Source organism: Psammomys obesus, unplaced genomic scaffold (assembly GCF_907164565.1).
Source record: "Psammomys obesus unplaced genomic scaffold, mPsaObe1.curated_primary_1811, whole genome shotgun sequence".
NCBI lineage: Eukaryota > Metazoa > Chordata > Mammalia > Rodentia > Muridae > Psammomys > Psammomys obesus.
Genome location: NW_026586383.1, coordinates 11,609,709 through 11,625,581, shown reverse-complemented (window position 1 = coordinate 11,625,581; position 15,873 = coordinate 11,609,709). Strand labels below are relative to the sequence as shown.

Below are 15,873 nucleotides of genomic sequence, written 5' to 3'. Positions count from 1 at the left end.
CAGCCAGGAATGGCACATTATGTTGTATTATACCAATTTGCTTTCTGTTGATTTTGTTTTGCTTGTTTGTTTCATGCTGTTTTGTTGCAGTGATTTTTATAAATACCTATTCTCTATTAATTTTCTGTGACATTGTGTGATGCTTATTGTGTGTCATTCAGTTCTCAAAATAGTTTTATGAGGGCAATTTTAAAGTTTGGGAAACTAAGGCACAGAGCAAAGTCACAGATCACATAACTAATAGGTGGCAGAGGCAGGATTTGAGTGGAGCCATAGTGGCTCCCAAACCTGCACTCCTGTCACCTCCTATGGCCTCTCAGAAACTCCCATGTATCTACCAGGGGACCTAATGCAGATGCCATGTTTGTTGTGGGGCTGGTAGCTGTTCTGTAAACTACTTCTCAATTTCAATTAATCAATCAATTTTTGATGATGGTGCCTGAGGCTCAGGATCCCTGGGCAGACATTCTATCATTGAGTTATATCCCCAGGCCACAGGATTAATTTCAAAAGCAAGGATGGATGTTCTGGAACGAACTCACTTCTCTTTAATCCTCTTTATAGAGGAAATGAAAAGTATTGTTGGTAAGTCCTATGCCTGCTTTAGTTCACCTCAGCAGATAAAGGAAAGCTAAAACTCCAAGTAGCTAAAGAGAGAGCCCTCCAGAGCAGAATCTGGTAGATCTAGAATGGAGGGAAGGGTTGAGTGTGCATGCTTAGAGAGGCAAACATTCCAGAAGTGCCCTAATGCCCTCGAGTGCCTGAAGTTCTCATGGACCTAAAGACATGAAAATTAGGCACTTGTTTAAAAGTTTAGTATTTGTTATAGCTGAGGAGTCCAGGCCCTTGAGCTAGTGCATAAACCAGTTAGTAAAATGAAGTGCTTAATTGAGCCGGGTGGTAATTAGGGCTGTAACAAGGTGCTAATTGTGCAAGTCAAGCACCAAGTACAAGAGGGAAAGAGCTGCTGCTAACAGAATAACATTCTATGAGGCAGAAGTACATGTGCGCCACCCACCCCTGGCTCAGAGAGCCTGGGGCCGTGCTGTGAACTCCTAGAAACCCAGGTAGGGGGTATTTCCTAAAGATCTCTTTCCTTTGCATCGTTTGTGGTTATCTTGCCCGGGCCTTGTATGACACTAGATAGAAACAGCCTTTCATAATCTAACCGTGAGTCTGTATGTCTTATGTTAGATCTTGTGATTTGGAACTGTAGTGATAGAAAAATTGCTAACAGTACTCGAGCCATATTCCTCGTTAGAGGAGGGGTCTGCCGTGCGTCATTTTAAGAGGCTAGCCTGCCTGAGTTTCGTAAAGTCGAATGTGAGAGAATGAGTCACAGATCCCGGTTTCCGGGTGTAGAATGCACCGCTGCGCTCAGAGACTGAGGTGTGAACTCAGGGCAGTGCCTCATTATTGACCCAGAAGGAAAAGGAGGTTGACACCGCGCTCCCTCGAGTTACACTTCTGAAAATCTGTTTGCTTTTCTCTTGGGAAATTTCCTGGGACACTGAGAAAGGTCTCTCCCGGCTGTTAGTGTGGAGGTGGGAAAGCTAGAGGCAAATATTCTTGCTTTCGTCATCCTAGCACCGCAGAAGAAATAGGAAATCATAGTTTTGTAGTCTCCTGAACTGTGGCCTTCAGGATGCACAAACACTTGATGGATTTTGTTCACTGCCTGTTTCTCAGTCAGCGGCTATGGGAACACCTTTGGGTGAGTTCAGTTTCTCACTTTATCCAATTAAGTCTAGTACTCAGCCACAGTCCTGCTGTAGTAAGTCTTGACCTTGGCACATAAAATCTTGTTTCCAGACCAAGTCAGTACAGAATCCAGAAGGACAGGTTAGTCAGGGAGATAAGAATCGGTGGCGAACAGATCCCTCACTGCCTCTCTTGTGCTGTGACTGACAGCGCTTGGCTGCTTCCTTGCTTTGTGTCCGTAACCTTCCAGCCTCGCTTTACCACAGACTAGTTTCTTGCTGTAAAACTCAGACTAACTCTGGATGTACAAAGACTGAAGTATTGTCTGCACAGCTCAGCGGATAAAAGTGCCAGCACCAAGCCTGACTACTTGAGTTTGACCTCCAGAACCCACATGATGGAAGAGAAAAGTGGCTCCCACAAGTTGTCCTTTGACCTTTACAAGTCATGCAGTATACACACGCACGCGCACAGTATATGAAAAATGAAGAAGTAAACCCTGAGCAGACAGAGCCCTGTGAGTTCAGGGCCAGCCTGACATACTTAGTGAGTTACAGGTAAGGTCCGACTGTATAGTGAGACCCTGTCTCAAAATAAATAAATACTGAAAAATAAAAGGCTTAAAATGGTGTTTTACTTGGAGTGTTGGTTTTTTTTAGCCAGGATCTCTATGTGTTGCTCTGGCTGTCCTGTACTCTATGGACTAGGCTGGCCTCAGGCTCACAGAGATCTGCCTATTTCTGCCTACTGGGTGGTGAGGTTAAAGCACCACACCAGCTTAACTGGGTTTTTACAGACTTCTCACATTTATCATTTTGTAATATTTGATGCAGGTTTTGTTGTTGTTTTTAAATATTTATGTGTTTATGTATATGAGTGTTTTATCTGCATGTATGCCTGCATGACAGAACAGAACCATCAAATCTCATTATAGATGGTTGTGAGCCATCATGTGGTTGCTGGGGTTTGAACTCAGGACTTCTGGAAGATCAGTCAGTGCTCTTAACCGCTGGGCCATCTCTCCAGCCCCTGTTGTTGTTTCTTAGGCTATTTGACACAGTCTCGTGTAGCTTAGGATGATCTTGACCTTCTGATCCTCTGGCCTGGATCTCTCAAATGCTCGGATTTCAGGCCTGAGCCACCACACATGGTGCTGGGGATTGAACCTAAGGCTTTGTGGATGCTGAGCAAACACCCTAACAACCAAGCTACACCCCAGCCTCTATTTAATTGTAGTTTGATAATGCCGTTTACATTTGTAAAACTAAAAATACTTGGGAAAACCTAACAGACAATTACTGGTGGGTTTCTTTTGACTGTTAGTGAAGGGGAGGGGAGGAGAGCTAAGCCTTTGGTTACCAAAAGGAGAAAAGAAAAGAAAGAAGCTAAGAAACTGTTGAATTTGGCCCCAGCAACAGAGGGTCTCAGGGTCTAATTCTTGCGAGGACCTTTGCAGTTAGCTTCATCTGTATTCCCTCCCACCATTGGAAATTCTAGCACTTGGGGAGGCTGAGGCAGGAGGATTGCAGGCGTTGGAAACCAGCCTAGCTGTCTCACATTCCCCATGAAGATCCTCTCTTACGTTCTCTTGCACATGCCTGGTGTAAAGGAAACAGAGAAATGAAAGCCAGATTCTCCCTTGAAGGCTAGTGCATTAGAAAAACTAGTATTTTTTATCTTTGCAAGCTTCTGCTTTTAGTCCTTACAAAAGTCAGGCCTTTGCTTGGGTGATGTCACAGTAGCTGTATGTCTGCACATGGCACAGTGTGAGGCCAGGTGCCATCCTCAGCACCCTCAGGTGGGAAAATGTGCTTGGTTGTGCTTTGCCTACCATGGTGGGCTTTAAAACCTGTGTGCAGACACTGGCCCCAGGAAGGCGTTCCCAGCAGATTGTAGGGATTCAGTCTTAGGCTGACTGCTGGTGTGAGTGTCATGGCCTCCCCTCCTCCTAGTCTGTTAGAGCAGCCTTAGTCCTCTAGAGGATGGCTTGGTGTTCCTCCAGGGCCCCACATCAGTCCAGCATGCCCTTGTTCAAGTCAGTGACTATGGACACTGCTGCATGGGACCAGTCCACCAGTAGCACCTGCTCTTCATAAGCATGTGAGGGCAGGATGGCCAAACTGTAAGTAACCCAGGGCCTTGATGCCAGTATTGATGTCCCTTCCCTTTGGCTGTGGTGAGTGGTTAACAGCAGGTTTGATTGTGGATCCTGTCTCTGCTGCTCCCTGGAGGTGTGAACTCAGCCAGAATTCTCTGTGCTTCGATTTCCTCATTTCTCAAGGAGAGAGCAAAGTGGAGCTTACTGCCTACCAGATAGAATAAGTCTGAGGATGAGGCAGCCTAGTGCCTGGCAGTTAGTTAACATCTGGTAACAATTGAAGAGTCCTAGCCCCATCTTTGTCACACAACCCCCTTCGCCCCGTGTAGCAAGAGTTAGGCCTTTCAGAAGCTGCCCTGAGAGGCAGGACACAGTTCTTTGTCAGGTGAGACGGCACACTTCTTTATAAAGGGCATTTCAGGTTGAGGTTCTCTCGCCCATTGGTCCGTATTCTTATGCAACTAGATCAGGGACTTACCTTTTGTCAGTAGGAAGATTCTCTTTCTGCATTACAGACTGCCTACAGGGGGTTGCTTCAGGGCAGTGGCCTAGGAGCCAGTCCAGCAGCTCGCAACAGGTACTCTTGGCCATTCTCACAGAATGAGTTACCCTTCTCTCTGGTCATTTCATAGATACCCCAAGAAACCCCTTGAGTTTCACTCCTGGACTTTGAACAGGCTGACCCACGTTTGGAAGAGGCCTGCTAGTCTCACAGTGGGTTTCCAGGAGGAGACATGTACATTTCAGAATGTAAATATAAACGTAAAATGGCTTCTAGAGGAAGGAATTCTTTATGAGTGTTTTGTTTTGTTGCTTTGCTTTTATTTGTTGTTGTTTTGGGGTGAAGACAGGTGTTGAGTCCCAGGAAAGAAACATTTGGCTAGAAATAAAGGCAGGGTATGGTGTGGCACACCTTCAAGTTTTAACACGCAGAGGCAGAGGCAGGTGGATCTTGTGAGTTCAAGGCCAGTCTGTTCTACATAGTGGCTTCAGGCCAGCCAGAGATGTGTAAAAAACAAACAGAAAGAAAATGCCCAGTTTTGAAGCAGGACAGGAAACTTGGCTTACCATTTTCTGGGTTTTGGTGAACTTTTATTAATAGACAAGGTTTGGAGTGCAGATATGATGTTTACTTTTTTTCCTTTTAGTTTTTTTTAAAACATTAGTTGAGGGTTGAGTGTGTCAGGCAGAGGGGGAAGCCATGCTGACAAATGAACAACAACTCAGGAAGCAACCAGCAGTCAAGCCTAAGGAGCTCTGGACAAGAGTTCCCATAAAGCAAGATAGCCAGTTTTGCCTGCCTAAACAAGCCTTCTCTGGCAGTCTGGAGGCTGCAGATAAGGTGCCTTTGCTCTGTCAGGCTCTGGCCACACCCTTACCTTTGTGGAAAAGTTTAGTGATTCATTCTGTTATTTTAATGAAATGTTTCAAACATAGTAATTCATTGTTCATTACTGGATTTTGGGAGTCTCAGAAATTGTATATGTGTTTCACAGTCATTTGGGATCCTTATACAAAGTTAGGTTAAGTGTAGCTCAGATAAATGAATGTTCTGCTTGCCTGATTGATTCTCTTTTAATTTTATTTGTTCATTTCTGTTAGTGCATGTAGATGTGTCTGTACCTGATGTGGGTGCTGGGACTTGAATCCAGCTCCTCCTGCAAGAGCAGGAAGTACCCTTAACCACTGAACCATCTCTTCACCTTCCCTCCCCCCAACACCCATTCATTTCTAAAGCTGCTAGGACCTGGGTGGTTCACACACCTTTGAAGCTGCGAGGTCAGCTTGTGAATAAATGCTTTTGTGGAAATTGCTGATCGACTCTAACGTGGCTTAAAAGAGGCCAATACCAAAAACAGTTCCATTAAACCATGGAGGTTGATGTTAATTTTCTATACACATTTCAAGAAAGATAGGAAAAGATGCTACACTATTTGAGATGACATTTTAAGTGACTGTGAGGACAAAAAGTCACTTAACTATGATAGAAACTAGTTGAAACAGGAATTAAATGTTTAGGATGAGCTTGAGGGGAATGGCAGCCAGGCCCTGTCCTCCTCACAGCATCTATCAAGAGGCTAGGTTTACTGGGCCTAGCCTAGAACTCCCATTTTAGGAGTTCCTGCAGCTTGTTAATGTGCATACTTGGATGAAACAAATTTATCTCTATGGTTTCTACCTGATGGGACCTAAATGTCTTAATCGTTAGAGTTATTGTTGCATGTATATTTAGATGACCATTGTCTTTAAGACTAGGGAGAAGAGTTACTGAAGATGTAAGTCGGCTTAACCGGCTCATTGTCTTTGGCTGCTAAGTGTTACTTTACACAGCCTCAGATCCACTTTCACGCTGTTAGGGATGCGCCTGTGGGCGGGAGAACTGGAGTGGGTGTAATGTTTTAGAAACAAAATCTTCACACAGTGATTTTAAAGAGATTCTGAGATTTTGATATGAGACCTGTCTGAAGTATTCCCTGGCTTAAGGAGGGGATCTTGCCCTTCGAGGAGGACAAATAAAGTAGGACAGGACCAGGGGTACTTGCTGGGATGAAAATAGTAGCATGTAGGGTTTTTGTTCTTGTTATTTAACTATAACATTTTTATTAATGCATTGAGAATTTCATACATGCTTACAGTGTATTTTGAGAATTTGTGTGTTTTATATGATGGCTATGCTTTTGACTTCTGTTCCTAAAGCATGGACTGGCTAGGGTTTTTTTGTTTTTGTTTTTGTTTTTGTTTTTGTTTTAGGCCAAGTAGTAGACTGATGAGGATTTGTCCTCATCCAGCAAATGATCCTTCACTGTAGCTGGGTCCTGCCCAGCCTGAATAGTGGGTATCAGTGGGCGGGACCTATGAGCCCAGCCCTCACACAGCTGTTGGCAGCCCTGAGCTGCCGTCTGTGAACAGATGGACAACACCTCAGGAAGCAACCAGGAGTCAAACCTGAGGAGCTCTGGGCAACAGGGTCCACTTCATGCAGTGCCTTTGTGTCTGTCTGTCTGTGTGTCTGCCAGTCTGAAATAGAAAGGCATGCTTGCAATCAGGTCCAGCGAAACCTGTGCTGTACACCTGGCTTTGCACCAGAAGAAAGTGGTTTGGTTTGGGTTTCTTACAAAGCACCAATTTCAAATATTTTAGCTTTGGTTTATAAGCCTTCAAGAAGGACATTTTTTTTCCCTTATTTTCTTACATTTTTTTTTCTCTCTCTCATGTGCAGACACACACACACACACACACACACACACACACACACACACACCTCACAGTAGATTCTGATGTGTATCCGACCATCAAGACTGTTTGCAAGCTTTGAGCAGAAAGTGCTTGCTGTTCTTCCAGTCCTGGCTGTAATTCCAGCTCCAAGAGAACTAGTGCCCTCTCCTTCCTCCTCAGGCAGGGCATGCACATACCTGCATACAGACCCACACATGTAAGCCCCAGCACTCCCAAACACCTTCTTCTCTGTGAATCCCTTGTCTCTGACTTCTTGCCAAAGGCTTTGTTCCTCTGCCTTTCTGGGTGTTGGGCATTCTTCTGCAGGTGAGAACTATTAATTTCAACTAATTCCTAACACTTGGAGGGGAGCTCCTTTTGATGCAATAAAATAGCTCAAAAAGTACTATAATTAAGATTAGGAAAAAGATTGTTTTTCTCATCCTTCAGTGAAAAACTGGTAGCCACTTAGAGGAACAGAAAACCTGGTATCACCAAAATAGGACTAGAGCCTGTTGCCCTAGTGCCCTCCTGGGTACCTTGGCTTCTGGACTTAGCCATCTCATCTGCCTCATGTGCCAACAGCTAGAGAGGCCTTACCATAGGATGTCATGGTCCCTCCCAACTCCTCCCAACATGTGTGTGCACCGCCTAGATGCCCAGGCCTCTTCTGCCAAATCTCCAGGCCCTCCCCAGCTCTTTACTTCTCATACTGCACTCTTCTGAGTCCTTCCTGAGCAAGTCTGTACATCACACACTGCGTGTGGGGTTCTGCTTTTGCGGTTTTGATACTGCTTGCGCCACGTTGCCTTACTTGTTAGTCACCTGTTTGACATCTTCATTCTCTCAAAAACTTTGAATTTGAGCACATAACAGCCAGGCTACAGAGTGCAGTAAAATAGGACTTGTAAGTTAGCAGAAGAAAACAAATGAGCCCAGTCTTCCCAGATTGGAGAGGAGGGAGCCAGGCAGGGCTGTACTCACATTCCTGCCCTCACATCCCAGGGGAGTTGGCAGAGGCATACTATACAATCCTTTGCACATGGTGCCTGCTTGTTCAAAATCCTGCTGAGTTGAGCTGAATGAAGAGAGGAGATTTCAGACAAGGAGATGGACTAGGAGAGGACCCTAGAGGAGACTGTTCCTCTGAAGTTATGGCTGGCCTATAAGAAGTGCTGTTGGGGAAGGGGCTTCTCCTGGGCCTTCCCTAGCCTTAGCACCTGGCTTTACCTGCCTCCTTGGAAGCCAGTGAGGGGAGGTAGAGCTTGGCAGAGCTGCTGTTGAGCTGTAAGGTTAGATTGAATAAGAAAGAAGGGTCTTTGTCCGCCCCTGCCCCCGTTGTTGGAGGAAGGCTGAAGGGAGCACCTGCACCTCTTCTCACATTGGTTCCCTCCGAGGCGGAGTTAGGGTTGCCACAGTTCAGCTGGTTAGCGGAAGGAACAGTCCTTACCAGAGCTACTCCAGGGATTAGGCAACCTTGCTTGCACTCTTGGGATATTGTAAAGCTTGGGTGTGGGGAAGAAAGCTACCCTCAGCATGGCACTGGCCTGTGGCTCTGCCAGGTGGGCCTTTTCGTGATCTTTCTCATCCAGCAGGCTCTTGTTCCCAGCAAAGGGGCTGGAAAACAGCTTCTCCTATACATTATTTGGTCCCAGATCACTCATAGGTAGAACATTCCGGTTTCTTGCATAAATTTTAGTCCACCTACTTCATGATCCTACTCGGTCTACATGTTCTCACCTGAAAAGAAGCAGACCAGGCTCCCAGAGGTGGCCCTGGGATTACAAAGCTCATTGTTTACTAGTGAGCACATGGATTGAGGGCTGCTTGGTGAGGGGTGAGAGGCTACGTGTTCCCTGAAGCAATCTTGCACCCCAAGTAAGCACTCATCATTTACAGGGACTCTAGTAAGGGCTTTACCAGCCGTGCCAGCCTCTCATCATTTACAGGGACTCTAGTAAGGGCTTTACCAGCCTTGCCAGCCTTCACGAGGAAGCAGACAGCGCTGCGTAGATGCTGAAGTGACTGTGGTTAGTTACAGAACAGGAAGACAGCCACACAGAGACTCGGGAAACACAGTGCTCAGGCCATGCAGACGTTTGGGTGTTCCTGGGGTAACTACATTGTTGTGGAGGAAATGGGTGGTTATTGTGCTGCCACCAGGCCAGGAGTCTCGTCCAGCGCACGCCCATCTCCTCTTCACTCTTAAATTTCACTTTAAGATTTCCATCTAACCATGCAAGTGACTGCCAAGTTTCTAGTTTGAAACAAGTCCCAGTTAGCTGGGTATGGTGGTCCATCCATTTTACCCAGGGGCAGGTGGCTCTCTGTGTGTTCAGGCTATCCAAGGCTACAAAGCCAGACTCTATCTCAACCCCCAACCTGGCCTCCAGAAAGGGGAGGAGAGAAGTCCCAGTTGCTTGGGAGACTTTGCTTGTGTAGAAGGGCTTATTCCTTAGTAAAACAATGTGCAAAACTTCAGTGACCTTGACACCATTCCTACAGATACAACTGAGAATGAACAGCTGCTGAATGGCAGAAAGAAGCCAACTAGCTAAACTGGAAGTTTATTTGTAGTGGTCTCTTGCTTAATGAGAACGACAGCCTTGTGGTAGCTGGAACACTAGCGTAGATGAGAGGGGGCCGTGCTGTCAGGGCACTGGAGAGTTTTGTAACTGACCGTCCACATCGCAGGAAGCTGAGTCATCTGAGGATCTGTGTCTTCCTTAGTGGTTGGCAGTTAGGGTTCAGCAACTTTCTCGAAAGACTCAGAGTAAGCACTTGAGGCTTGCTTGTTGATTCAGCCCCCACCGTAGCTGGGCAGTGCTCTCTCGCCATGCAGAAGCCACCAGAGGCGTTGGGGCAAGCTTCCCTGTAACTGGAACCCAAGTGACACACAGGCAGACCCCGAGGAGAAAGCCTGCCCTGCTCTTCTGTGGCGGGATATTAGCCTTTTGTTGGCTTTGGGTTGCAGCTGAGTAGACGTTAGGGTTCTAGTATTTGCTAGGCAAGGGTCTGCTCTCAGCCTGCGGTTTCCTACTGCTGGTTGGTCTTTGGAAGGTGGGCCTATAACTTTCAACGTCTTTCTGTTGTTGAGGCAGCACGAGCTGTCACTCTGCTCTGGAGAAGAAGCCCAAGATTGCTCTGCTAGGAAATCTTGGTTGATGACCAAGAGCCTTTCCATCCGCAGTGTGTCTCTACAATGTGTCACTCTGCCTGAGAAAGCTACTTACTCTGTGTCTGTTACAACTCTTCTGAGCACGAGGTGCCTGCTATAGGAAGGTCACAGTAATTTCTGACTCTGATGTTCTTTAGACGGCCCTGTCTGTCTTTAATCTTATGCTACATTTGGAGCAGAGCTGCACTGTGGATGTGATCAGCCTGAGCAATGTTTCGCTCTGTCCAGCTTTCCCACTTGCATGACCATGCTCTGTTCCATCCAGATGTTCTTTCTGATAGGGAAGCGTTCAGGATAGGCCAGTGGAGCCATTGAAAGCCCAGAGCCTTCAGATGACCATGGGACCATGGTCGTTCCCTCCACCGAAGGCTGAGCCACTGTGTTACATGAGGCTTTCCATGGCTTCTGTAGCTGAGAATGGTCTGAGCCGTCAGGTTCTCAAGAGAAGTGTGGTTGGTGCTGTAACAAGCTAGCAGCTGAGGTGAGCAGAGGGGGTCTGCGCTCTGTCCTGTAGCCCATTGGGGGTGTACAGGCAAACAATATTGATTCTTAGTGTTCTCTCTCTCTCTCTTTCTCTCTAATTATTTAACCAGTGATGGTGGGACATGCCTTTAATCTTAGCACTCTGGAGGCAGAGGCAGGCAGATTTCTGAATTTGAGGCCAGCCTACAAAGCTAGTTCCAGGACAGCCAGGGCTGTTACATAGAAAAACCCTGTTCAAAACACCAAAAAGTAAAATAAAATAAAAAAATAATAGTTATAATTTAAATTAGCATGCAAAGTAATGGTTTCCTTGTGGCAGTTTCATGCTTAGTCCATTATGCTTTATTCTGTTGGATTCCCAATTCTTAGTTATTGCATCTCCAGAGATCAGTGTAGCTGTCTGAAGCAAGTTGCTTATGTGTTCCTTTTCCAGTGTCATGAGAACACTTGTGTATAGCCAGTGAGCTGTTGGGGTTCGACATGAGCCCCTCACCCGCCCTCCAGCTCTGGTATCAGCCACCCTGGCGGGGGCAGTGCCTCACACGTGGGCAAACAGTGGTAGGAAATACCTTGAACACATTGTCAAAATCTCTGTTCTGCCCCTTTACTCAGAGAGAGCAGAACTCAGAGCTTCCTTCCGTAGAAAGCAGGCCATTTCAGCTCAGCGCACCTCTGTTGTACAAGAGAATTTCCCCGGCGTTTGCTGCCCCAGATTTAATTTAATGGATGTTTGCCTGGTGGTGCTCTCACAGCCAAGGAGACTTAGGCTCTAGCCCCTCCTTTAGTAGCTGTATTGCTGTCTGACACCTGCCCTTGAGTCTGTCAGCCCTCCTCATTTTTACCTTCCACATGAGGGTAGGGAAGACATTCTTGCTCTACAATGGCAGGGACAAGGAAGGCAACTCTCAAGTGAACAAGGTGCCAAGGCAGTGTTTGTGCAAGCATCTGCACTTACACACTGGTTCACTTGTCAGGTGTCTTTATTGCTAGGGTAACACCATTTTCTGCTCCTTCCTTTCAGATGCCAGTATGGACAGAATAGCTGATGATGCTTGTCCCCACCCATCACTTCCGAGACATTGAGCGGAAACCAGAATACCTCCAGCCAGAGAAGTGCACCCCACCTCCCTTCCCTGGTCCCGCGGGAACCATGTGGTTTATCCGCGATGGCTGTGGCATCGCCTGTGCCATTGTCACCTGGTTTCTGGTCCTCTATGCAGAGTTTGTAGTCCTCTTTGTCATGCTGATTCCATCCCGAGACTACGTGTACAGCGTTATCAACGGAATTGTGTTCAACCTGCTGGCCTTCTTGGCCCTGGCCTCCCACTGCCGGGCCATGCTGACGGACCCCGTGAGTATGTCTGGGCTCGTTTTGACCGGCCTGCATTTTCTCCCTCTGGCCCTGGCTTGGCTGTAGCCCGCATGCTTCCATGGATTTGGGGAATGTGGAAAAAGGACAGCCAGGGCTGGTAGAAAAGTGAGCTGCTTCTTGTTAGAGGTCTTGGGATGCCGACCAGGGAAGGGGGTCCACACCTGGCTCAGAATGTGGACCCAATATCTATATACTGCTGTAGATGTTGTTGAACCTGCTGTGTCAAGGGTCGGTCAGGGAAACCCAGCCTCTGTTAGGAGGATGCAGTCAGATAACCCTAGAGACGGAGCTGGCTGGTCAGAGCAGAGAGCTGGCTAGGAGATAGGGAAGAGCTGGGTTAGCTTGCTGCTACGGAAAGCCACATCCTTCAGGGCTTGCACCAATTTAGTCCTCACTTGGCTCGCACAGATCCCTCTCTCTCGGTTTGATTGGGTGGCACACACCTTTAGTTTCAGGGAGGCGGAGGCAAATAAAAGCCAGCCAGGGCTGCATAATGAGACATTTTGTTATTGGGGGGAAGATTCCTCTCTTTCTGGAAAGCTGGTCAGGCTTGCTTGGTACGATGGCAGATGCCTCTGAGTAGGTAAAACTGTTGTTCTTTTCAGTGAGTGACTTAGACAAATGTATCAAGCAGGCAGAGGCCATGAGTATTTCTTCTACCCTGGGTTTTCCTTGTGTTGTATGGGAAGCACCCACACAGGTAATGTGTGTGGAAGCTTTTCTGTGGGTGGTAGCTGTTAAATTGAGAAAGAAAATTTCTGCTAATGGCCACACAGTTTCTGTAAGCCCAGGGAAGCACAGCACATGAAGGTGGATTGTTGATCCCTCCCACGGAAGGGCGGGTAGAGCTGCCTGAGACCTCATCTCCTGGGGCCTGTGGACTGGTGCTGATGTTACCTACAGGACAGTGGAACAGTCACCACCCGAGGCAGTGAAGTGCTTGTGTGTTCTTGAAAGTGTCCCATACATAAGGGGATAAAAGAGTGAAAACAAACTAAGGATGTATTCAGAAACGTGTGTGATGCCCTCACTGTTGGAGACAGTAGAGAGGTTACATCCTTCTGTTCTTCTCATAGTTCAGTACCAGCTCTGCTGGAGACACAGGTGAGGACAGTCGTGGCAGAGGTTTGTAGCTCGCTGTGGACAAGCAGGGAGGGCTGTCAGTCAGAGGGTGAGAGATGGAGAGCAGAGGGCAGGAGAATCTCCCATGCAGAAAGACAGGCAGTGGCTCCTCTGGGCAGCCTGTTGTTGGGGCGGGAAGACCATGGGGGATACAGATTTGGGGTCCGTGTGGTTAAGGAAGAAGAAATACATCTAGAACCCCAGCATTTTTTTATTTTTGTTCTTTTTTCCAAGACAGGGTCTCACTATGTAGCTATGAACTCACTGTGTAGACCAGGTTGGTCTCAAACTCAAAGAGATCTTCCTGTCTCTGCCTCCTAAGTGCTGGGATCAAAGGTGTGTGCCAGTAAGTCTGGCAGTAAGCATTTTTAACTAAAGACCAACGAGAGCAGAGTGTCACTGGACACGGATGGCTACAGCAACAATGTGTTCTCCTGGGTACTGGTGGGTGGATGAACAGTTGTGTTGACCGAGTGCCAGCTCTGCAAGAGGTTCCTCCCTGAACAGCAGGTACAGCTGAGCGTAAGGCAGACAGAACCCCAGCCCTCTGGAACCTCACATTGCAGTGATAAACAAGGCGATGGCAGAAATCGCTAAGTGCTGTAAGGAGAGTGAAACAGCAATGGGAGGCTGTAGTAGGCTTTAAAGGGGTACCCTATTGGGTCAGGGTAATCAAAGAAGGCCTCTCTATAGTGGCACCATTGGAACTGACCTGGATGGCATGAAGCTGCAGGCCAGGGCATGCAAAGATTTGCAGGCTGACTCGGGCAGAAGTAAAAAAGATTTTCAGAGGCCTGAGCTTAGAGTATGAGACTAAAGCATCATGCAGAGGGCACCAGAAGCAGGACCATGATAGACCTTGTAAGTTTCTCAGAATCTTGGGGAGACAGGTGTGATGATATTGTGGTTACGGTGAGATTCAGGCGGGACTTGCAGAAGAATGAGACTAGAGGCATGGGCAGCCGTTTAGGCAAGATATGGCACTGACTTGATCAAGGCAGGAGCAGAGAAGTTGTCGAATTTGGAGCTTGTGTTAAGCCACTTATTCTTAGTTTGGCTGCATAGTAAAAATTCCTTGGAGAGCTTTTAAAAGTACTGGTTCCTGCCCCTGCCCTCAGGGGTTCTACTCTGGTTAGTCTAGGGACAGAGCTCCAGGTATTGACACACTTGAAAACACCCCTGGGGCCATCAGATTCAGCCAGGCCTAAGGAAAGTTGACAAACGGAGATTGATCAAAGAAAACCTTCGGGGCTGGAGATATGGCTCAGAGGTTAAGAGGTTAACTGACTGTTCTTCCAAAGGTCCTGAGTTCAATTCCCAGCAACCACATGGTGGCTCACAACCATCTATAGTGAGATCTGGTGGCCTCTTCTGACCTGCTGGCATACGTACATGCAGAATACTGTATAAATAATAAATAAATCTTTAAAAAAAAGAAAAAAGAAAACCTTCAGTCTGAACAGGAACAATTGTGGGTGCTGGTGCTGCCTATTGCATGTGAAAGGCTAGTGGGAACTGCCATATATATTAGGTGCAAGCAGAGATGTTAGGTGAGCAGTAGAAACCGGTTGGGATTGGAGGGTGGAAGACGGACTCACTGTTGTGTGGAAGGCATTGAGGTTGGGGGCCAGGAGGCTTCTCCTGGCACGTGGGCTCTCCTGCTTGCTGCATGGAGGCCTCTCCAGGGACCTCAGCAGCCCTTGTAGCAGAACCTGATTTTCACCTTGCTTTGTGGCTCAGCTTCCAAGTCTAGGTAGCAGTTTAAGTTTCTTTCCTGTTGCTGTGGTAAACTGCTCTGACAAAAGCAACTTTGGAGAAATTTATTTTAGCTTACAGTTCAGTCTATAGCAGGGAAGTTAATGCAGGAGATTCTGGAAGTTTCTATACACAGTCAAAAGCAGAGAGCAATAAACGAATGCATGTATGCTTGCACAGAGCTTACTCTATGTTCTTACACAATTCAAGACCCAAACCCAGGGAATGATGCTACCCACCTTGGGGCAGGTCTTTCCATAGTGATTAATGCAATCAAAATAGTCGTCTGCCCTCAGCCCCCCAGACATGGTCCAAAGGTCAACCAGATGTAGCTGGCCCCACATTGAGACTCTCTTTCAGGTAATTCTAGACTGACGCTTAAAATTAACCATCACAGTATGTGAGAGCCAGGGTCCTGAGCTTCAGGTAGCTCCCCATAGATGTAAATGAAGAATCAGTGAGGGAAAGATTTAAAGCATGCCAGGTGGGTGAGCCATCTCAGGATCTTCACGCCTCTGCCTGAAGCACATGATGACTTACGCAAATACATATGTAAACCAGAGATGTGGAGCTTACAGGTGGGGCCAGCAAGGCCCTGGGGCACCCTGGCTGCTAGGAAGCAAGTTGGGAGAGGACACAGATCAACCAGGGGCTCCTTAGTAATCAGTGAATGGAGTGTTTCTAGCATGGAGTCACGGTGTGCTCTGGGGAGTTTCCTAATGGAGAAGAGATGACAGCTTCCATCTCAGCAATTATTATTGTCCATAATTTTGAAGAAGCAACTTCTACCCTGAGGTTATAGATAATATTTGCATTGTGTGTCTTTTTGGTTGGCACTGAGAGGGGTGGGGAGAGAAGAAGAGAAAGGGAGACAGGAGAAGAGGAGGGGTGGGGAGGAAAGAAGAAGAGAAAGGGAGGCAGGAGAAGAGGAGGGGTGGGGAGGAAAGA

The 15,873-nt window shown here is 47.1% G+C and overlaps 1 protein-coding gene across 6 annotated transcripts in view; it reads left to right on the top strand.

Moving 5' to 3' along the window:
• Zdhhc3 (zinc finger DHHC-type palmitoyltransferase 3) overlaps nt 1-15,873 on the top strand; it is a 42,706-nt gene that overhangs the window by 2,270 nt on the left and 24,563 nt on the right. For all 6 annotated transcript variants that reach the window (XM_055601705.1, XM_055601701.1, XM_055601703.1 and 3 more), the window contains one exon: nt 11,698-12,027. In XM_055601705.1, coding sequence (XP_055457680.1) covers nt 11,722-12,027 — 306 coding nt within the window. In that variant the 5' untranslated portion in view covers nt 11,698-11,721. The remainder of the gene's footprint in view (nt 1-11,697; nt 12,028-15,873) is intronic.